Below are 24,389 nucleotides of genomic sequence, written 5' to 3'. Positions count from 1 at the left end.
AGAAGTAGATCAGTGGAGGATCAGTAGTAGATCACGAGTGGATCAGTAGTGGATCAGTAGTGGATCAGTAGTGGATCAGCAGTGGATCAGAAGAGGATCAGTAGAGGATCATTAGTAGATCAGTAGAGAATCAGTAGTGGATCAGTAGTAGAGCAGTAGATGATCAGTAGAGGATCAGTAGTAGAGCAGTAGATGATCAGTAGAGGATCAGTAGAGGATCAGTAGTGGATCAGTAGTAGATCAGTAGTGGATCAGTAGAGGTTCAGTAGTAGATCAGTAGTGGATCAGTAGAGGGTCAGTCGAGGATCAGTAGAGGATCAGTAGAGGACCAGTAGTGGATCGGTAATAGATCAGTAGTGGATCAGTAGTAGAGGAGAAGATGATCAGTAGAGGATCAGTAGTGGATCAGTAGTGGATCAGCGGTAGATCAGTAGTGGATCAGTAGATGATCAGTAGATGATCAGTAGATGATCAGTAGAGGATCAGTAGAGGATCAGTAGTGGATCAGAGTAGATCAGTAGAGAATCAGTAGAGGATCAGTAGTAGAGCAGTAGATGATCAGTAGAGGATCAGTAGTAGAGCAGTAGATGATCAGTAGAGGATCAGTAGAGGATCAGTAGTGGATCAGTAGTAGATCAGTAGTGGATCAGTAGAGGTTCAGTAGTAGATCAGTAGTGGATCAGTAGAGGATCAGTAGTAGATCAGTAGACGATCAGTAGAGAATCAGAAGTAGATCAGTGGAGGATCAGTAGTAGATCACGAGTGGATCAGTAGTGGATCAGTAGTGGATCAGTAGTGGATCAGCAGTGGATCAGAAGAGGATCAGTAGAGGATCATTAGTAGATCAGTAGAGAATCAGTAGAGAATCAGTAGTAGATCAGTAGTGGATCAGTAGTAGATCAGTAGAGGATCAGTAGTGGATCAGTGGAGGATCAGTAGAGGATCAGTAGATGATCAGTAGAGGATCAGTAGAGGATCAGTAGTGGATCAGAGTAGATCAGTAGAGAATCAGTAGAGGATCAGTAGTAGAGCAGTAGATGATCAGTAGAGGATCAGTAGTAGAGCAGTAGATGATCAGTAGAGGATCAGTAGAGGATCAGTAGTGGATCAGTAGTAGATCAGTAGTGGATCAGTAGAGGTTCAGTAGTAGATCAGTAGTGGATCAGTAGAGGATCAGTAGTAGATCAGTAGACGATCAGTAGAGAATCAGAAGTAGATCAGTGGAGGATCAGTAGTAGATCACGAGTGGATCAGTAGTGGATCAGTAGTGGATCAGTAGTGGATCAGCAGTGGATCAGAAGAGGATCAGTAGAGGATCATTAGTAGATCAGTAGAGAATCAGTAGAGAATCAGTAGTAGATCAGTAGTGGATCAGTAGTAGATCAGTAGAGAATCAGAAGTAGATCAGTGGAGGATCAGTAGAGGATCAGTAGTAGATCACTAGTAGATCAGTAGTGGATCAATAGTGGATCAGTAGTGGATCAATAGTGGATCAGTAGTGGATCAGTAGTAGATCAGTAGTAGATCAGTAGTGGATCAGTAGAGGATCAGTAGTAGATCAGTAAAGAATCAGTAGAGGATCAGTAGTAGATCAGTAGTAGATCAGTAGTGGATCAGTAGTGGATCAGTAGTGGATCAATAGTGGATCAGTAGTGGATCAGTAGTAGATCAGTAGTGGATCAGTAGTAGATCAGTAGAGAATCAGAAGTAGATCAGTGGAGGATCAGTAGTAGATCAGTAGTGGATCAGTAGAGGATCAGTAGTAGATCAGTAGTGGATCAGTAGAGGATCAGTAGTAGATCAGTAAAGAATCAGTAGAGGATCAGTAGTAGATCGGTAGTGGATCAGTAGTAATCGTTTTCTTTTGGCCCTCCTTAGCTACTGCTGCTTGTTCAAGTATTCCACTCTCCAGTCTTGTTTGGAGTCCGTTTAGGAAGTTGATAAATGAGTGTGAGTTGTGTGTGTGTGTGTGTGTGTGTGTGTTTCACCCCGCGGCCCCTTCACTGTTTCCTCATTGGAATCAGAGCCCTAATTATACTGTCTGCCCACAGCTGTGCTTTTCCACATTAACCAAACATCACATATTCGAGGTGCACCCCACCACCAACCAGCACACACGTAACAAAATCGGAATAGTTCCCATGCCTGATATTAGTTTACATTCCTTTTATTGTTGTCAGTGTCATTTTTAATGTTACACACCCCCCCATAAACATTACCACTTACCTTTCTACTCTACCCATGTGGAAGAGTTAGGTTACTGTACAATTGTCCCAATAAAAAGTCTCATCAATATAACATGTAAAAGCACAGATATTGAGTTGATATAGTGCCTGATATTGTAAAATGATGGTCTTCTACCAGTATATTGTGATATCTATGCTTTTCTGTCATTTATTAACTTTTTATCTGTTGATTTGTGAATGCTGTACATGCTAGCTAGTTAATGTACATTTCTCTGTGCATGTCGTCATTGGGCTAGCATGGCTATTCATATCCCCTTTCGTTGTTAATTTGTTCTTTACAGAGGTAATGGCCTATAAGGGCAGCATTTGTTTATGGACGTTTTTCCTATCATTATCAGGTACCGTATGTCATGTGTTTTTTATGAAGATATTTTACTGACTGTTAGCTGTTTGCAAGTGCACATCACGTCACTGCACAGAACGCCTGGCAGCCATTGAGACAGTTGGCTAGCCTAGGCCCATAGGCTACACTGTACATTTCTACTTCATAATGTAAATTGCATTTACATTACATTGTTGTCTTTCATGAGATTAGTGTTACATGGCCCTGTCTACTGTAACCATGTGGAAGAGAGGAATTGGTGTATAAGTATTAGTGTTTATTACGACAGTATTAAAGTGTTTATTACCACAGTAGTAGTGTTTATTACCACAGTAGTAGTGTTTATTACCACAGTAGTAGTGTTTATTACCACAGTAGTAGTGTTTATTACCACAGTAGTAGTGTTTATTACCACAGTATTAATAACCACAGTATTACAGTATTTATAACCACAGTATTAGTGTTTATTACCACAGTATTAGTGTTTATTACCACAGTATATCTTACCACAGTATTAGTGTTTAGTACCACAGTAGTAGTGTTTATTACCGCAGTATTAGTGTTGATTACCACAGTATTACAGGGTTTATACTATATTATTACAGTGTTTATAACCACAGTATTAGTGTTTATTACCACAGTATTACAGTGTTTATTACCATAGTATTAATGTTCATTACCACATTATTAGTGTTTATTAATAACATTTATAAACTTAGAGTCACCCTGACCCAGGCAGGTACTCCATCATTCCTCGCCCTGTGAGGCCTCTCTCCAGCAGACATCCATCCCAGTCTGACCATGAGGCACTCTAGCACCTTATCAATGACAGCCTGTTTATGGCCCTGTCCCCTTTGCGTGCTGTGACATTAAGGGGATGCTACAGAGGCAGAGCAGGACAGGCAGTAAAACAGCTTCCGCCCAGTGAATCACATTCACATCCACACACAGGCTGCTGTGCTGTAAGCCGTCCCAGGCAATAACATAAAAGCAAACAAACAAAGAAGCCAAACCAACAAAAGACACCGTGTGCAACTACGGCAACAAATTAGACCCAAGTCTGCCCAAAACATGGTGGAAAGTGGCTTTACTGAAAATGGACGCAGACGCTGGGGTTCAACACTCTTAATACAAGTGCTTTGGTTTCAAATAAGAGGGGAGAAAACAACATTCGTTTGCTGCCTGCAAGTGCAAATGATTCAACACTGAAACCTCCAAATGTCTGCTTGACGACGGAAAAAAACATTACTGTTCCAAGGCCGGTAGACAGGGCTTAATAGAGAAGAGGCATTATTAAACCAAGAGGAAGAAGCATTATTAAACCAAGAAGAAGAAGCATTATTAAACCAAGAAGAAGGAACATTATTAAACCAAGAAGAAGGAACATTATTAAACCAAGAAGAAGGAACATTATTAAACCAAGAAGAAGAAGCATTATTAAACCAAGAGGAAGGAGCATTAATAAACCAAGAAGAAGGAGCATTATTAAACCAAGAAGAAGGAACATTATTAAACCAAGAGGAAGGAACATTATTAAACCAAGAGGAAGGAACATTATTAAACCAAGAGGAAGGAACATTATTAAACCAAGAAGAAGGAACATTATTAAACCAAGAAGAAGGAACATTATTAAACCAAGAAGAAGAAGCATTATTAAACCAAGAGGAAGGAGCATTAATAAACCAAGAAGAAGGAGCATTATTAAACCAAGAAGAAGGAGCATTATTAAACCAAGAAGAAGAAGCATTATTAAACCAAGAAGAAGAAGCATTATTAAACCAAGAAGAAGAAGCATTATTAAACCAAGAAGAAGAAGCATTATTAAACCAAGAAGAAGGAGCATTATTAAACCAAGAGGAAGGAGCATTATTAAACCAAGAGGAAGGAACATTATTAAACCAAGAAGAAGAAGCATTATTAAACCAAGAAGAAGGAACATTATTAAACCAAGAGGAAGGAACATTATTAAACCAAGAAGAAGGAGCATTATTAAACCAAGAAGAAGGAGCATTATTAAACCAAGAAGAAGAAGCATTATTAAACCAAGAAGGAGCATTATTAAACCAAGAAGAAGAAGCATTATTAAACCAAGAAGAAGAAGCATTATTAAACCAAGAAGAAGAAGCATTATTAAACCAAGAAGAAGGAACATTATTAAACCAAGAAGAAGAAGCATTATTAAACCAAGAGGAAGGAACATTATTAAACCAAGAGGAAGGAACATTATTAAACCAAGAAGAAGAAGCATTATTAAACCAAGAAGAAGAAGCATTATTAAACCAAGAAGAAGAAGCATTATTAAACCAAGAGGAAGGAGCATTATTAAACCAAGAGGAAGGAGCATTATTAAACCAAGAAGAAGGAGCATGTCACGGTTTTCGTCGGTAATGGAGGACCAAAACGCAGCAGGTATGTGTAAGCTCATCTTGAGGTTTATTAACTTCCCAAAATGAACACCAAAATAACAAAACAAGTGAACGAACGATATACAGACAGTCTGACAAGGCACAAGGCTAAACACAGAACAATCTCCCACAAACACACAGACAAACACACCCAACTAATATAGGACTTCCAATCAAAGGCAACACCACACAGCTGCCTTCAATTGGAAGTCCACCCCAATTAACTCTACATAGAAACACACTTACTAGACTACACATAGAAATACATAAACATAGACCATAAACCAAAAACCCGGAAATACTAAATCAAACACCCTTTTACCAAAACACCACCCCGGACCACATAAAACAAATACCCTCTGCCACGTCCTGACCAAACTACAATAACAATTAACCCTTATACTGGCCAGGACGTGACAAAGCATTATTAAACCAAGAAGAAGAAGCATTATTAAACCAAGAGGAAGGAGCATTATTAAACCAAGAAGAAGAAGCATTATTAAACCAAGAAGAAGAAGCATTATTAAACCAAGAAGAAGAAGCATTATTAAACCAAGAGGAAGGAGCATTATTAAACCAAGAAGAAGGAGCATTATTAAACCAAGAAGAAGGAGCATTATTAAACCAAGAAGAAGGAGCATTATTAAACCAAGAGGAAGGAGCATTATTAAACCAAGAAGAAGGAGCATTATTAAACCAAGAGGAAGGAACATTATTAAACCAAGAAGAAGAAGCATTATTAAACCAAGAGGAAGGAACATTATTAAACCAAGAAGAAGGAGCATTATTAAACCAAGAAGAAGGAGCATTATTAAACCAAGAAGAATGAGCATTATTAAACCAAGAGGAAGGAGCATTATTAAACCAAGAAGAAGGAGCATTATTAAACCAAGAGGAAGGAACATTATTAAACCAAGAAGAAGAAGCATTATTAAACCAAGAGGAAGGAACATTATTAAACCAAGAGGAAGGAACATTATTAAACCAAGAAGAAGAAGCATTATTAAACCAAGAGGAAGGAACATTATTAAACCAAGAGGAAGGAACATTATTAAACCAAGAAGAAGAAGCATTATTAAACCAAGAAGAAGGAGCATTATTAAACCAAGAAGAAGAAGCATTATTAAACCAAGAGGAAGGAACATTATTAAACCAAGAAGAAGGAGCATTATTAAACCAAGAAGAAGGAGCATTATTAAACCAAGAAGAAGGAGCATTATTAAACCAAGAGGAAGGAGCATTATTAAACCAAGAAGAAGGAGCATTATTAAACCAAGAGGAAGGAACATTATTAAACCAAGAAGAAGAAGCATTATTAAACCAAGAGGAAGGAACATTATTAAACCAAGAGGAAGGAACATTATTAAACCAAGAAGAAGAAGCATTATTAAACCAAGAGGAAGGAACATTATTAAACCAAGAGGAAGGAACATTATTAAACCAAGAAGAAGAAGCATTATTAAACCAAGAAGAAGGAGCATTATTAAACCAAGAAGAAGAAGCATTATTAAACCAAGAAGAAGGAGCATTATTAAACCAAGAGGAAGGAACATTATTAAACCAAGAAGAAGAAGCATTATTAAACCAAGAGGAAGGAACATTATTAAACCAAGAGGAAGGAACATTATTAAACCAAGAAGAAGGAGCATTATTAAACCAAGAAGAAGAAGCATTATTAAACCAAGAAGAAGAAGCATTATTAAACCAAGAAGAAGGAACATTATTAAACCAAGAAGAATGAACATTATTAAACCAAGAAGAAGCAGCATTATTAAACCAAGAAGAAGGAGCATTATTAAACCAAGAAGAAGAAGCATTATTAAACCAAGAAGAAGGAGCATTATTAAACCAAGAAGAAGAAGCATTATTAAACCAAGAAGAAGGAACATTATTAAACCAAGAAGAAGAAGCATTATTAAACCAAGAAGAAGGAACATTATTAAACCAAGAAGAATGAACATTATTAAACCAAGAAGAAGCAGCATTATTAAACCAAGAAGAAGGAGCATTATTAAACCAAGAGGAAGGAACATTATTAAACCAAGAGGAAGGAACATTATTAAACCAAGAAGAAGAAGCATTATTAAACCAAGAAGAAGGAACATTATTAAACCAAGAAGAAGGAACATTATTAAACCAAGAAGAAGAAGCATTATTAAACCAAGAAGAAGGAGCATTATTAAACCAAGAAGAAGGAGCATTATTAAACCAAGAAGAAGGAGCATTATTAAACCAAGAAGAAGAAGCATTATTAAACCAAGAAGAAGGAGCATTATTAAACCAAGAAGAAGGAGCATTATTAAACCAAGAAGAAGAAGCATTATTAAACCAAGAAGAAGGAGCATTATTAAACCAAGAAGAAGGAGCATTATTAAAACAAGAAGAAGGAGCATTATTAAACCAAGAAGAAGAAGCATTATTAAACCAAGAAGAAGGAACATTATTAAACCAAGAAGAAGGAACATTATTAAACCAAGAAGAAGGAACATTATTAAACCAAGAGGAAGGAACATTATTAAACCAAGAAGGAACATTATTAAACCAAGAAGAAGGAACATTATTAAACCAAGAAGAAGGAACATTATTAAACCAAGAAGAAGGAGCAGGTGTATGCTGAATGGATACAAATCAAATCAAATCAAGCTTTATTTTACAGCACATTTCAGACATGGAATGCAACAAAATGTGCTTCACAGGAAAAAAACGAATAAAAACTATGAAAATGGAAACATTTAATACACAACAAACATAAGAGGATAAAAAAAACTAAAGAATAAGAATAAAAACTGAATGACTAAAAAGCACCCTAAGGAAAGGCAAATCTAAAAAGGTGTGTTTTAAGATCACTATTAAAAATGTCCACCGTTTTGGACACCCTCAGGGTCTCTGGCAGGCTATTCCAGAGGCTGGGGGCACAGTAACTAAACGTTCTCTCTCCATGCCTTGGTCCTAGGCTTTGGGATAGTTAAAAGGCCAGTGCCAGAGGACCTGAGGGACCTACTGGGTACATAACTTAAAAGCATATCTGACATGTATTGGGGCGCACATCTGACCATAATTCTATCCTGCTTACAAGCAAAAATTAAAGCAGGAAGCTCCAGTGACTAGATCAATAAAAAAAGTGGTCAGATGAAGCAGATGCTAAGCTATAGGACTGTTTTGCTAGCACAGACTGGAATATGTTCCGGGATTCCTCCAATGGCATTGAGGAGTACACCACATCAGTCACTGGCTTCATCAATAAGTGCATCGATGACATCATCCCCATAGTGACCGTACGTACATACCCCAACCAGAAGCCATGGATTACAGGCAACATCCGCACTGAGCTAAAGGCTAGAGCTGCCGCTTTCAAGGAGCGGGACTCTAGCCCGGAAGCTTATAAGAAATCCCATTACGCCCTCCGACGAACCATCAAACAGGTGTGACGTAGAAGCATCAATACAGGACTAAGATCGAATCGTACTAACCCGGCTCTGACACTCGTTGGATGTGGCAGGGCTTGCAAACCATTACAGACTACAAAGGGAAGCACAGCTGAGAGCTGCCCGGTGACACGAGCCTACCAGACGAGCTAAACTACTTCTATGCTTGCTTCGAGGCAAATAACACTGAAACATGCATGAGAGCACCAGTTTTTTTCCGTACTGGTCCCCCGTGGGCAGGGGCGGAAATCCCGGGGGGGACGGGGGGGACACGACCCCCCCATCCTGGGAAAAATATGATTTGTCCCCCCCAATATATCACTGAAACATAACTATGTAATTTAAATAATATTAATAATACGCAATGAAAGCAATTGTGCTGATTATAGACACTTAATAGCGCGTTTTTAAGTTTCAAAAGATTGCGACCCCCCCCGCCCTTTGCCTCACAATGGTTTGATCCACTGCCAGTTCCTTAGTTTGCACGTAACTGCCGTGAGGTTCATCCAGTCAATCGCGCACACACACACTAGCTGAATATGCAGAGCTAGCGCGCAAATATTAACTATTAAGCTAGCTAGTACCTATTCCATTTATGTGGCGTCGTCAAAGATGGAATCAGCATGCAGATGATGTAAGTTAGTGCTTCAAAGTCCCTGTGATAAGGTTAGCGATAAACTGAAGTCCAAACTGAACAGAACTACACTCTCTTCTACCATTGTCTTAAATATATTTAATGGTCTCGTTGCAAAAGCTAAATTGTCGCAAGGGAACTTTTCTTTCTTTCTTTTATTTCACCTTTATTTAACCCGGGTAGCAAAGATTATAGCAAACACCACTGAAACTGAATTGGTGCTCGCTAGCTTTGCAAATTCAGCTATTGTTGGAAGCCAGCCAATATGAAACAAACTATTAAAATTACAAAAGGTTGCAGCATATGTTGTGTAAATGGTGAACTCATACAGCTGTCAACTCTTGTCATTTTAATCCGTTTCACATTTGCTAGCTACCTTTTAGATCGAAGCCCAAATAGAATGATTGAAGATGATAGAAGCCCATCTCCTACTGTAAATAACCTACACACTGTGTGTCCAGCCAGCCAGGTAGAAAAATGGCAGAAAAATAAAAGACGGACATCAGAGTATTTTTCAATACACCAAAACGCATAGTAAGAACCCTAGTAGCCTAATATCTCAAAGACTAGTTGATAAAATGTTCATAAGAAAGAAATGAAATTCTAATGGAAATGTTTCACAATGATGTCATTAGGCAGAGCAGGCAACAGATGGCACACAGACAGCAGAGTTGGGGACAGATATGCAGGGACAGACTGGCAGAGACAGGGAGTCTCAGGTAAGTTTGTTGAGTCTTTGTTTGGCAACATTATGAAAGGTTCTCAATTTTTTTGACTTGTAAAATAGGAACATAATTGGAAAATGCCATGGATACCCCCACTCTCAACTTAAACAGGTGACTGAACTAAGATTTGTTAAAGGCAATGGTATTGCTGTTGTGATTAGTTGTGTAGTTTTGGGTACCGGTAGTTAAGAGTACGGCAAACACCTTATTTCTTTGGTTCCTCAATATACATTTACCATATTACAATGTAGGCTATGTGTTACAGCACTACTTTTGGTGTCCCCCTCAGGAATTGCTCTTGAGAAAATTTCATGTAATTGTCCCCTCCAAAGTGGATATCAGATTTTCGCCCCTGCCCGTGGGAATCGAACCCATATCACTCATGTCTGTAGCCATGAAGTACTTTGAAAGGCTGGTCATGGCTCACATCAACACCATCATCCCAGAAACCCAAGACCCACTCCAATTTACATACCGCCCCAACAGATCCACAGATTATGCAATCTCTATTGCACTCCACACTGCCCTTTCCCACCTGGACAAAAGGAACACCTATGTGAGAATGCTATTCATTGACTACAGCTCAGCGTTCAACACCATAGTGCCCTCAAAGCTCATCAATAAGCTAAGGACCCTGGGACTAAACACCTCCCTCTGCAACTGGATCCTGGACTTCCTGATGGGCCACCCCCAGGTGGTAAGGGTAGGTAACAACACATCCGCCACACTGATCCTCAACACAGGGGCCCCTCAGCGGTGCGTGCTCAGTCCCCTCCTGTAATCCCTGTTCACTCATGACTGCACGGCCAGGCACGACTCCAACACCATCATTACATTTGCCGATGACACAACAGTGGTAGGCCTGATCACCGACAATGACAAGACAGCCTATAGGGAGGAGGTCAGAGACATGGCCATGTGGTTCAAGGACAACAACCTCTCCCTCAATGTGAACAAGACAAATGAGATGATTGTGGACCACAGGAAAAAGAGGACCGAGCACCCCCCCATTCTCATCGACGTGGCTGCAGTGGAGCAGGTTCAGAGCTTCAAGTTCCTTGGTGTCCACATCACCAACAAACTAACATGGTCCAAGCACACCAAGACAGTCGTGAAGCGGGCACGACAAAACCTATTCCCCCTCAGGAGACTGAAAAGATTTGGCATGTGTCCTCAGATCCTCAAAAGGTTCTACAGCTGCACCATCAAGAGCATTCTGACTAGTTGCATCACTGCCTGGTATGGCAACTGCTCGGCCTCCGACTGCAAGGCACTACAGAGGGTAGTGCGAACTTCCCAGTACATCACTGGGGCCAAGCTTCCTGCCATCCAGGCCCTCTATGCCAGGCGGTGTCAGAGGAAGGCCCTAAAAATTGTCAAAGACTTCAGCCACCCAAGTCATAGACTGGTCTCTCTGCTACCGCATGGCAAGCGGTACCGGAGTGCCAAGTCTAGGTCCAAGAGGCTTCTAAATAGCTTCTACCCCCAAGCCATAAGACCCCTGAACACCTAATCAACCCAGAATATTTGCATTGCACCCCCCCCCCCCACATCTTTTACACCACTGCTACTCTCTGTTGTTATCATCTATGCATAGTCACTTTAATAACTCTACATACATGTACATATTACCTCAACTAACCGGTGCCCCCGCACATTGACTCTGTACCGGTACCCCCCTGTATATAGTCTCGCTATTGTTGTTTTACTGCTGCTCTTTAATCACTTGTTACTTTTATTTGTTATTCTTATCTGTATTTTTTTAAATTGCATTGTTGGTTAGGGGCTCGTAAATAAGCATGGCACATGTGACTAATAACATTTTATCATTATTTTATTTTATTTTATTTGTTGACCCGGATCACTAGTTGCTGAGGAAAAGTAGGAGGTCAAAAGGGGGGTAAGTTGACCGGTGTGAAATGAATAGCTAGTTAGCGAGGTGCGTGCTAATAGCAATTAAATCAGTGACGTCACTCGCTCTGAGATCTTGAAGTAGTTGTTTCCCTTGCTCTGCAAGGGCTGTGGCTTTTGTGGAGCGATGGGTAACAATGCTTCGTGGGAGGCAGTTGTTGATGTGTGCAGAGGGTCTCTGGTTTGAGCCCAGATAGGGGCGAGGAGAGGGACGGAAGCAAAACTGTTACATGGGCACGTGCCCAGGGGCCATAAGCTCCAGAGGGCCCACATTAATTTTGTTAGTCACTCTCACTCAGATATCATTAACATGGCATAAGTGATGGCAAAGTTGGTAGAATAGTAGAAATTGTAGAAATCTCCGCCCCATGGCAAAATGTGTAGAATTGCAGAAATCTTGCTTTATAACTGCAACATTTTCTCTACACCCCATGGCAAAATCTGTAGAATTGCAGAATTGTTTTATTTATTTTTTATCTCCGCTGTCAAGAAGAGGGCCACTAAAGTTTTTTACCCCAACCAAATCTCGCTTAGGACCCCTAAAAGGGCCAAGATTATGACTGAGTGTAAAATGAGTCTATGCAGCCTTTATGAGCGAGCGGGTCCCAGCTCATGCACACCATGTCTGGTGGTTCCCGCTGATTGTTGTTTTATTTCAATGGAAAAGAGAGGTAACACACAAAGCACAGTGACCACACTGAAGAGCCAGAGAGTAACCATGGAAGCGTTTGTCTCACTAGTCAATGGGTTACCCCGCCATTCATTTTGTCATTTCACTGATTCAATATTTAGGCTTTTAAAAATATATTAGCCACTCCGAGGGGATTTTTGGCACTGTGCAAAAATAAATTAGTAATGGCTCAATCATTTTTCATTTTGTTTAGTGTTAAACAATTCCTCTGCATGATGAGGACGATGAGGGGCACACAACAAATATCTCCAAACCTCCACTTATTAGCCTATTATAGTTTCATATACCTCTGACATATCTGATTATTATTAGGCAAAAAAACTATGTTTTGTCATAACTGGATGAATTGGAGCCACTGCAATACTCTATAAAATGAATTGCCCAAAATAATGAAAGGTGCATGAAAAGCGTATCAAGCCAACAATCCTGTAGGAAAAACTTTTTATTAGACTAATGATTGTCACAAATAAACTTGCTCTATAATGTGTTCAAACACCTGTTCAATAAATTATTAAATGTATGCAGACTTACCTGACACTTTGCTGGTAATCAGTCCAGGAAAAATTCTAGAAATACCGCTATTGTTGAGGATATCATCGATAACTCCTATCAATAATCTCCGAACGTTTTTCTCAGATGATATTCTTGGTCAATGAATGCATCTTGATACTCGTAGCCTACTCCAATTCTTGGGGCGTTCCTGACAGCTGTCTCTACCCCCAGCGAACAACCACACAAAAAGCACGTCACACTCGGGGCGGACTATGAGAAATAAACTAACGGTATTTCCTATGTGGATAAAACGTAGACTAAAGCCAGATAACGTTTTTTCAAACCAGCTGACTGCTCGAGGGTTCGCTGGGAGAAAGAAGCTACAGCCATGTCGTTCAGCTTCATGCGTGCCTAAACAAAACTACTATGTGGACTTGTCGAGGGAATGGCAAGATTTGCTAATCGCATTTGCCTCAGGGAGCCCGACAGAAGCAGCGGGCAGCTCCACCCAGCGAACCGTTGTTCTTACACCCAGCTATTCAGATAGGCCTAGTAGCTAGTAGAGGTAGGTAGGTGAATGATAAAAATAACATGAAGTTCATCACCACACCATAAAGAAAAAGGATCAAATTAGGCTACGCAATACTGATGCGTAGCTTTATTTGTCTCGTTTTTTTTAAACTATTCACCAAGAAACATCTTAGTTGTTCTTAGTTGTTTAGATGTGTGTATTGTTGTGTATTATTAAATACTTCTGCACTGTTGGAGCTACGGCCGCAAGTATTTCGCTACACCTGGAATAACATCTGCTAAATATGTGTACGTGACCAATAACATTTTATTTGTTCTTATAGCCTAGACCACAATTGACACGCATTATAAAATGATTATCAAGACTCCAATTTTAGTCACTTGTTAATTTATTCTGAGTAGGCTAATTTGTATGACATTTTAAATACCATAGATAAGAAATACTACAGCAAAAATAATAGGCTTATCAATTAAAGTTTTCAATTATGCCATTTGGCCTCTGTAGGGCCCTTATCCATGTGGCCTCTGATAAAGGAACTGCACTTGCGCCATCCAGTGGTCAGTGCAAGAATTTGAGTTCCTAGCCATTTACGTCATCGCGTTAGTATTCTGTTGACGTGGACTACTGGCGTGTTCGCTGTGAACAACATTAGTGGAAACGGCGGTTTTCCTTCAAAATAATAGTCCCCCATCGAAACTGACACAGACTGATAAAAATAGTGCATATTTTACAGCGTTTTAAGTGTCCCGCAATAAGAGCTATGATGATAATATTTGTGTAACTCTTCACAGTTGTGTTCTATGAGTGTCACTGAGTAGGCGGATACCCCATTTCATGGATGCCCAATCCATAGGTTTGGCTGTACATTGCACATACAGTGCCTTTAGAAAGCATTCATACCCCTTTTTGTTGTGGTACAGCCTGAATTCATCTACATACAATACACCATAATGACAAAGCGAAAAGGTTTTTTTAGCAAATGTATTGAAAATGAAATACAGAAATATCTAATTTACATAAGTATTCACAACCCTGAGTCAATACATGTTGCAATCACCTTTGTCAGCGATTACAGTTGTGAGTCTTTCTGGGTAAGTTTCTAAGAGCTTTGCATACCTGAATTGTACTATATTTGAACATTATTATTTTAGATTTTGTATTCTTCAAGCTCATTTGAGTTGGTTGTTGATCATTGCTAGATAGCCATTTTCAAGCTGATTAAGTCAAAACTGTAACTAGGCCACTCGGGAACATTCAATGTCATCTTGGTAAGCAAATCCATTGTATATTTGGCCTTGTGTTTTAGGTTATTGTCCTGCTGAAAGGTGAATTTGTCTCCCAGTGTCTGTTGGAAAGCAGACTGAAGTGCCTTAGTGCCTTGTTGCAAACAGGATGCATGTTTTGGAATATTTTTTTATTCTGTACAGGCTTCCTTTTTTCACTCTGTCAATTAGGTTAGTATTGTGGAGTAACTACAATGCTGTTAACCATGTTAGACACTATTATTGCACACAGAGTGAGTAAATGCAACTTATGTGACTTGTTAAGCATATGTTTACTCCTTATTAAGGCTTGCCATAACATAGGGGTTGAATACTTATTGACTCAACATTTTTATTAATATATATATTTTTTTTTATCTAAAAACATAAATCCACTTTGACATTATGGGGTATTGTGTGTAGGCCAGTGACAAAACATCTCAATTTAATCCATTTTAAATACAGGGCGTAACACAACAAAATGTGGAAAAAGTCACAGGGTATTAACACTTTCTGAAGTATTTGTGTGACTCAGTTTGCAGAGCATGGTGCTTGCAATGCCAAGGTTGTGGGTTTGATTCCAACTGGGGACTAGTATGAAAGATGTATGCACTCACTACTGTAAGTTGCTCTGGATAAGAGTGTCTACTAAAATGTAAACGAAGGCACTGTAATTATGCCCCCAGTGCAATTTTGAATTCAAGTACATCAACAATGTGATTTCAAAGGATTTTTAATGAACTAATAATTGTAACATTCCAACCTTGTTTAACATTATCTAGTTCAATTGTTGCATGTTTTCACTATATCCGTTTGTTACCGAGTAGCGTAGCGGTCTAAGGCACTGCATCTCAGTGCTAGAGGTATCACTACTGACCCTGGTTTGATTCCAGGCTGTATCACAACCGACCATTATTGGGAGTCCCATAGAGCGGCGCACAATTGGCCCAGTGTCGTGCAGGTTAGGCCGTCATTGTAAATAAGAATTTGTTCTTAACTGACTTGCCTGGTTAAATATAAGTAAATACAATTGCATCAGTTTCAATGGGGGACTTTTATTTTTAAGGCTAACTGCCGATTACACAATTGTTGCTCACGACACGCTGGTGGCGTTCGTTTGTTCCGACAGTAGTAGCCAATTATGTATTTGATAGTAGCCAGAGGAAGAATGGAAATGGCTTAGGTCGTCGAAGAACATTGCTCATGTTTTCAGGTATATTGGTGCTTCATTACTTTTTAATTCGCTAAATGTAACACGAACCTTTCCACGCAACAATAATCGTCAATGTACTATAGATAGCTATCTAACTAAGGCACGTTAACTGAAAAAAAAACTGGGTAGAGATGCTAGCAAAGGTTAGCTAGCCCTCCTTTAGTTGCCAGCCAAGCTAACTATCTTAGCGTTAGTTATGTATTTGGCACCTGCCCCAATCAGTTGGGTTACAAAGTGATTGGTTGCTTGCGTTTCAGGTGTAGATAACGTTAGTTTTATCGTGAGAACACAATCGCTAGCTTGCTAGTTGTTTGCCCGCATAGTGTTAGTTTACGATTAGCCAGTGCGGTATCTCCGTGCTCCTGTATAAATTGGCATAAGTTATTAGTGGAAGTGAATTACGTTAGTCTGCTTCTTTCGCATGACAGTTACAGTGGTGAGGAAACGAGTTCACTATTAATTCCATGTTAAGGGTTCACGCAAGCATAATTTTAAACTTTGTTTTACTATTGACAGATACAACTGATTTCGGGATTGTATATCGATTCACTCTCCTTAAATATAGGTCTTCTGATTAAACAATTCGGTGACAAAGGAATAAATCAAACTTTTCGCTGCCAGCTTCTGATATCTAAAAACTAGTCTCCTGAATTAGCCTATAGTGCGCGCACTAGGCCAGAGCTCATTTCCCCCGGGTTTCAAGTCATGGCTAGACCCAACCAGAAAACAGAATAGTTTTTATGCACTGATATCAGGAGATGACAGCGAAACGTTTGATTAAACAATTCAGAGACAAACGAAGCAGCTAATGGGGATCCATAATACATACAATACAAGATTACTTGTATTTAATGAAAACGAATCGATCCAGCTTTTATCAAAATAATGCCAGAAGGATATTTTTTTTTGTTGTGCATTTTGGCTAACTCTAAACCCTTTTCCTAACCTGCTACGAAAAGTCAAATCGGACGTTAATTTGACAAAAGCTGGATCTCTTCTAGCCATGATCTGGGTTCCCTTGGTTAATCTAGTTGGCTAGCAGAAATACGCTAGTTTTCGTCCTCATTGCCAAACTTCATAAATACTGTACCCTCAACTTCAAAACTTCTTTGCTATTTAGAAAAAAACGTAAAAATTGTTTTATTTTGTTGAATAGTTGTGACTGTTTTGAGATACAGTATCTGTCATGAGACGACTGTGGTGAAAGATATTATTGCTACTTAACGCAGATCCGAGTTCAGTTTTGAGGTCCACCGGCGTCATTGGTGTCGGGTTAGCTGGACGATTCTGACTGGTCTTGGAACTGTGACAACAGGCAGCCTCTCCCCGCCTGGCTCGATGGGATATGTAGTGATTTTGCCAACACAGCCAGATATGTACCCAGTCTTGAAGCCTTTAATTATCGTATTGTACCAATGTTTGTCCTCTGTAGTTGCGTGACTTTCTTTGTTTGCTGAAATCTATACTTTTTCAATAAACGTTAATCAAATACAACCACCGACTGTTTGCTTATTGATGTTGCTCTAAAATGGCAATTAAGTGCAAATGTGCATGTACCAATTGAATCTCAACAAGGAAACCAAAGTATTGACCTTGGGCGAATCTATGTACTCCGAGTTAGATTCCAAAGTCTGGTCTCTTCACCATGGAGTTACATTTAGTCCTCCTACATCAGCAGCAGACGTTCCTCTCTGAATGTCAAATGGAAAAAAACTGCTACATTAGCTAGCCACAGATTATATAAACAAGGACCTTGATTACATTGCAGTCACTGGGGCATATATCTTATCAGTCAGTATCACTGGTTGAACGCACAAGACCGGTGCAGTGATGGACTTTAGCTAGTCAGTTAAGTTTAATCGCCCCTATGAAGATCCATTCAACTGGAAGAGTTGGACTAAATGCTCTGCGCCTCACATGCTAGAGGCTTCAAAACGTGCCAATGCATGCTATATTGAATGTAATGTGTAGGCTAGCTGCAGCTTTCAAAACAAGCTGAAACCTGACAAACATGGTTTACTCCTTTGTTGAAAGAACTGACAGCTGTTGACAGTGATGCCAATGTTCCCTGTACATCTTTGAAAATCTGGAAGTTTCCTTTGGGGAAATATCAAACAGGTGAAACTTGACCTCAACCCCATACATTAAATCTTGTATAACTTTCAATTACAATGTCTTGCTCCTCTGTTTAGAGTGAAAAATGACTGGGAGAAGCACGCACTATGGTTTCCAGTCGGCCACGACGGTGCAGCCTGCCAATGGAGCACACGCCTACCTATTTGGGAACAGCTCTGAGAATGATCTCTCGGAGGAGGATGGTGAGAGCTACGAGCTGCGCTCCCGAGGCAGGGACAGGCTGCGCAGGAGCACCTCCAGGGAGAAGTTGGACGACATTGTCCACCTGGTCCGAGACATCAAAGAAGGGGACACACTGAATAGCTTCTCGCTGCAGTACCACTGCTCAGTAAGTCAACCCTAAGCCCTGTCTTACTCTCTAATGACAAAGCCCTTACAGACAGACCAGCTTTGACTTTTCACACCACTTTTTTTGCTACACAAGTAAAGTGAAATCCTTTGTTTTGTCTGTGTGCCGTAGGTGGCGGACATCAAGAGGGCCAACAACCTGTTGACAGAGCAGGACTTCTTTGCGCTGAGATCCATCAAGATCCCTGTGAAACGCTTCAGTGTGCTGACAGAGACCCACAGCATCGCGCCTCTCAAATCTGCCTCCCCCACAGGCCCCCGACGTTTCCCCCAGCCCCCTATCTCCACAGAGATCTCCACAGACTCCTCCTCATCCACAGACAGCGTGGGCAGCTTCCTGCAGGAGAAGGACAAGGACATCGAGCTGCTAGTCAAGTCCTCCGGCACCTCCAGAAGCAGCCTGAACGAGGTGGTCTCCTCCCTGACCCTCCAGCAGCCCTTACTACTGGGGGAGCCTGACTTCAAGCCTGTCCTCAGGAAGGACCCCTACCATGGGGCGGACTGGGGCATGAGGTGGTGGACGGCGGTGGCCATCATGGTGGTGGTTGGAATCGTCACACCAGTGTTCTACCTGCTGTATTATGAGGTACTGATGAAGGCGGACGTTAGCCACCACACCACCACACCGTTGACCAATCCTAAGGGCATGCAGCATGCCCAGATTCCTGAGCATGTGGAAATCAACGGAAAGCCCAACTCAGGACCTCAGGCTGGAAACATACCCAAAACAAACTCACAGAGACACAATGAGGTGGATGACCACCCAGGCCCTAAGAAAGAGAAAACGTAGTGAGGGATTTAGACAAACTGAAGGAGCTGGAGGTATCTGAACAGTTATGAAAAAAGTGATTATCCAAGCTCTCTGAGAATTACTTTATGGGGAACAGAATCCATTGGGAAATTATGGTGAGGGGAAAATGAGGACAATCTGTTGAATTCTTTCAGTGGACATGCAGTATGTACGTTTTTAAAACATGTTTTTAAAGCAAGTTTTTTTGCACAGCGGGACCCAACTGCTTATTCTGTCCCTCTTGTCAGCTGATGGGACTAGTTCCACCATGACACTGTTTGAAGTGAGGTTTGTTCTTGGTCAAAACAGTACTGATTGCTGCCACTTGTCACTTAAAATAAGTAATTTATCTGTGGAATATTAGTCTTATTCCAATATCAGTATTGAAGTTAGTCTAAAATGTGATGCAAATGTTCTTGAACATTTTGGATATTTTTGCTTGTCTGGGAAGAACTATGTTTAGATTCCCACAACCTTCATTTCTACTAAGGGCAAGGGTGACGAAACGGGAAATGCACAATGTTGCCCAACACTAGCTCGGTATATTCCAGTGAAATGTTATATTTATAAACTGGTTGCCAACGTAATTATAGCAGTAAAAATACATGTTTAGTCATACCCGTGGTATACGGTCTGATATACTACGGCTTTCAGCCAATCAGCATTCAGGGCTCAAACCACCCAGTTTATGATGTAGTTTATTTTCCTCATCACTAGTGTTATGAACAGTATGTGCCTTCAACCTGTGGAACACTAAGGCTGCATAGACACAGGCAGCCCAATTATTTTTTTTCCCATTAATTGGTCCAATTTGTGGGAAAAACTCCAGAATTGGGCTGCTCTTGTAAATGCAGCCTTACAGGCTGAAAAGAAAGTATATTTTGAATAAATTATTGATGCTATGACTTGAGTGTGTTCATGTTGGTTTTTGTTTTGTATAATTCTCATTTGTTTATACAAAGATCTACTTATTCTAATGCAAACTCACTTCCACCACACACGTCTTGATGATTCTCTCATTGTACCTATCGTTTCATCAAACAAAATGTGTAAACTTGCTGACAGTGTTTGTCATATAGCCAATGGCTATTTGGTAAAAGATAAACCATAACTTTCAGGAAAAACATACATTTGGAAGAATGACATTCAGCCAGTATCCATTAACATGCAGTCGGAGGTTAAATATGAGGCTTCATCCATGTCATCACTGCACCAAAATCATCATCTTCAAAATAGCTGGCAATGTCATTTTCCTACAAAAAGGTAACTGTTAAACTGGGCATTTCTCCATTAAACTTAATTGGTGTGTGTGAATATTATGTGCATGCATAAGTAGCTATCCAATGCCTCATATTTCACATTGTGATCTTCCAGCATTACAAATACATGCCATTTATCATCCCCAGAAACTGAGATGCCTCAGTACCAAATGCAGTAATTGTATGGAAGTGTGCAGGCGAACAACTTGTATCTATTTGAAATCCAATACATTGTGTGATAGAAGTTGACTACTAAGGTGAATAAGATCAAATTGGGCTTTCTGTTACAATGAGGGGGAGCGTTACCTCTTCCAACTCCTCCAATTTCTTCCTCTTGTCATTTTTGTCCTTCTCTTCATTTCGTTTTGCATCATTCTTTTCAACTTCCTGAAGAAATAGCCATATTGTAAGTTCATCCAGACAGACAAACAGCTTTCACACACACTGCACATTATGGGAAGGTCATTATACAAGTCAACGTTATCAGGCTATGAGAATGACACATCTGAATGTGCAAACTAATCCCAACCCCTCATTTCCACAGAATGGTTGTTTAATCAGTCCATTTAAATAAGAATAAAAGTGATGAAAGTGACATATCAAATTTACTGAGCACATCTGCTTTTTCTTTGCTTGATACGTTTATGGGTTACTTCTTTGCACTTGCTAATATTATGTTTACTTGGAAATATATCTATTAGTATGATGTCATATTGTTAAAAAAACGAAAAAGATGTTTGATGAAAAAATAAGTCCCCGGTTTTAAGTTCAACTTTTTTCTTTTGAGGCATCAGTTCTTTTGGAAAGAGCTGCCAGTCTAATGCCAAACATGTTATATTGAAATCAAACTGATGATGACCAAATTGACCATTTACCTGGTATCCTCTCCTCAGCCAACATGTTTTGCCTCTTGATACCTTGCCTTGTATCTTTCCACATCCATTTGATATGGAAACAGTAAAGGTTATAAATGCTGACACAGACACTAAATGCTCAATTAAGTCAGCAAGCACGTTTTGAATCATCTTTAAAAATCTGCAGAAAATCTCAAATGCGTTTCTTCTGTAGTACATTGAGCATATGAGACATTGGACAACTCAAAGCTCCAGATAAATGACTTATCCTTCTATATCAAGAAGCGCAATAAGGCTGCACTTGATACGGATACACCATTTTAACCCAGAAGAGTATGTGCTCTAAATTCAAGCTGAGTCAGGTCAGGGATTTGTAAAGCATTATTCTCTCCTAGATCTGCCTCTGTCTCCAGATAGAATATGATTAAATGGCTCCGGTTTCTGAGTGTACCATTAACTCACCTCATGCTATTGTCTTAATGGATGATGTCATACCGTACTGTACACTGACTATTGCTGCTAATGCACTCTCTCACCGCCTTTCCTAGCCAGAGGCCTAATGTTGGGTAGTCGACTCATGGTTCCCGTCAACTCCTGTTTCAGGGCCAGCATGTAGTCCTCATCTTGTCCGGCTTTCAGTGGCACAGGCTTGAACTCCACATCCTGAATGGGGAAAATAATGAATCACACCAGGAATCCACCCAGAAACAGTAGATGTTGTACTTCACTTTTCATCAGTGAAAATACTGTCGTACTTCAAGCCCATTCTTCCTAAGACAGTGTTTCTTACTGAACCATGAACCTGAGACAAAAGCATCCATAAACCTGGGATTTATTCATTAGGTCGCAGACTGTTGCAAAACTTTGGTCTGTTGCAAATACATTTATAACGGAAACTGATTATGGGTTACTCTAGGAACCAAACAGGAGAAAACCGAACTACACCTACCTGAATTTGTCCAATAGAAAATCGTTTTCGTTGCGAAATGTTTCACAACAGATTAAACGTTTTGCAATGGATTCCGACTAATGAATATACCCCTGGTAAATGCAGTCAGTTTAGTACTCACTGGGGACTCATTCTAGTCTGAAGCATATTCAGTGCTCAATTTATAAATCAGGCAATGCCGGAACAAAAAGTGAGCGCGAGAGGGGTGTGAACTGGGGAGATCCGAGGTACCGGAATGCAAAAAAATGTTTTTATATATATACTGCTCAAAAAAATAAAGGGAACACTTAAACAACACATCCTAGATCTGAATGAAAGAAATAATCTTATTAAATACTTTTTTCTTTACATAGTTGAATGTGCTGACAACAAAATCACACAAAAATAATCAATGGAAATCCAATTTATCAACCCATGGAGGTCTGGATTTGGAGTCACACTCAAAATGAAAGTGGAAAACCACACTACAGGCTGATCCAACTTTGATGTAATGTCCTTAAAACAAGTCAAAATGAGGCTCAGTAGTGTGTGTGGCCTCCACGTGCCTGTATGACCTCCCTACAACGCCTGGGTATGCTCCTGATGAGGTGGCGGAAGTGTCTCCTGAGGGATCTCCTCCCAGACCTGGAGTAAAGCATCCGCCAACTCCTGGACAGTCTGTGGTGCAACGTGGCGTTGGTGGATGGAGCGAGACATGATGTCCCAGATGTGCTCAATTGGATTCAGGACTGGGGAACGGGCGGGCCAGTCCATAGCATCAATGCCTTCCTCTTGCAGGAACTGCTGACACACTCCAGCCACATGAGGTCTAGCATTGTCTTGCATTAGGAGGAACCCAGGGCCAACCGCACCAGCATATGGTCTCACAAGGGGTCTGAGGATCTCATCTCGGTACCTAATGGCAGTCAGGCTACCTCTGGCGAGCACATAGAGGGCTGTGCGGCCCCCCAAAGAAATGCCACCCCACACCATGACTGACCCACCGCCAAACCGGTCATGCTGGAGGATGTTGCAGGCAGCAGAACGTTCTCCACGGCGTCTCCAGACTCTGTCACATCTGTCACGTGCTCAGTGTGAACCTGCTTTCATCTGTGAAGAGCACAGGGCGCCAGTGGCGAATTTGCCAATCTTGGTGTTCTCTGGCAAATGCCAAACGGCCTGCACGGTGTTGGGCTGTAAGCACAACCCCCACCTGTGGACGTCGGGCCCTCATACCACCCTCATGGAGTCTGTTTCTGACCATTTGAGCAGACACATGCACATTTGTGGCCTGCTGGAGGTCATTTTGCAGGCCTCTGGCAGTGCTTCTCCTGCTCCTCCTTGCGCAAAGGCGGAGGTAGCGGTCCTGCTGCTGGGTTGTTGCCCTCCTACGGCCTCCTCCACGTCTCCTGATGTACTGGCCTGTCTCCTGGTAGCGCCTCCATGCTCTGGACACTACGCTGACAGACACAGCAAACCTTCTTGCCACAGCTCGCATTGATGTGCCATCCTGGATGAACTGCACTACCTGAGCCACTTGTGTGGGTTGTAGACTCCGTATCATGCTACCACTAGAGTGAAAGCACCGCCAGCATTCAAAAGTGACCAAAACATCAGCCAGGAAGCATAGGAACTGAGAAGTGGTCTGTGGTCTCCACCTGCAGAACTACTCCTTTATTGGGGGTGTCTTGCTTATTGCCTATAATTTCCACCTGTTGTCTATTCCATTTGCACAACAGCATGTGAAATTTATTGTCAATCAGTGTTGCTTCCTAAGTGGACAGTTTGATTTCACAGAAGTGTGATTGACTTGGAGTTACATTGTGTTGTTTAAGTGTTCCCTTTAATTTTTTGAGCAGTGTGTATATATATATATATATATATATATATATATATATATATATATATATACACACACAGTACCAGTCAAAAGTTTGGACACCTACTCATTCAAGGGTTAAACAAATCAAAATATATTTGAGATTTTAGATTCTTCAAAGTAGTCACCCTTAGCCTTGATGACAGCTTTGCACACAGAGAGCCGTTATTCTATAACTTTGGAAAATGTATTTCAATTTATCAGGGGTGCTGCAGCTCCTCCGGAAACCTTCAAGTGGCTATGATTCCATTATTTTACCAGGTAAGTTGACTGAGAACACATTCTCATTAACAGCAACAACCTGGGGAATAGTTACAGAGAGAGGAGGGGGATGAAT

At 40.6% G+C, this 24,389-nt stretch overlaps 2 protein-coding genes across 4 annotated transcripts in view; one reads left to right on the top strand and one right to left on the bottom strand.

The window, feature by feature from the left end:
• The window catches only part of LOC106585809 (adhesion G-protein coupled receptor V1), a 235,723-nt gene extending 221,458 nt beyond the window's left edge, over positions 1 to 14,265 (bottom strand). For 2 of the 3 annotated variants that reach the window (XM_014172456.2, XM_014172457.2), the window contains exon 1: positions 12,891 to 14,260. The gene's annotated coding sequence lies outside the window, so the exon portion shown is untranslated. Of the gene's footprint in view, positions 1 to 12,890 lie in introns of all 3 variants that reach the window. The other variant, XR_001324033.2, reaches the window with a different exon arrangement.
• A 1,461-nt stretch (positions 14,266 to 15,726) lies between these two features.
• On the top strand, positions 15,727 to 20,037 carry LOC106585811 (lysM and putative peptidoglycan-binding domain-containing protein 3). Its single transcript, XM_014172459.2, has 3 exons — positions 15,727 to 15,858; positions 18,051 to 18,322; positions 18,455 to 20,037. The coding sequence occupies exons 2-3, from the start codon at positions 18,059 to 18,061 to the stop codon at positions 19,130 to 19,132; spliced, it is 942 nt and encodes a 313-aa protein (XP_014027934.1). The 5' UTR covers positions 15,727 to 15,858; positions 18,051 to 18,058; the 3' UTR covers positions 19,133 to 20,037.
• Positions 20,038 to 24,389: the final 4,352 nt, after the last annotated feature.

This window comes from Salmo salar, chromosome ssa24, assembly GCF_905237065.1.
Source record: "Salmo salar chromosome ssa24, Ssal_v3.1, whole genome shotgun sequence".
In the NCBI taxonomy this organism is placed as follows: Eukaryota; Metazoa; Chordata; class Actinopteri; order Salmoniformes; family Salmonidae; genus Salmo; species Salmo salar.
The sequence above is the reverse complement of the archived record's forward strand: the minus strand, read 5'-3'. Positions and strand labels throughout refer to the sequence as shown.

Coding starts and splice junctions, on each gene's coding strand:
- LOC106585811 (XM_014172459.2), top strand. CDS start 18,059: ATGACTGGGAGAAGCACGCACTATGGTTTCCAGTCGGCCACGACGGTG. Junction 18,323..18,454: donor CGCTGCAGTACCACTGCTCA/GTAAGTCAACCC, acceptor TGTGTGCCGTAG/GTGGCGGACATCAAGAGGGC.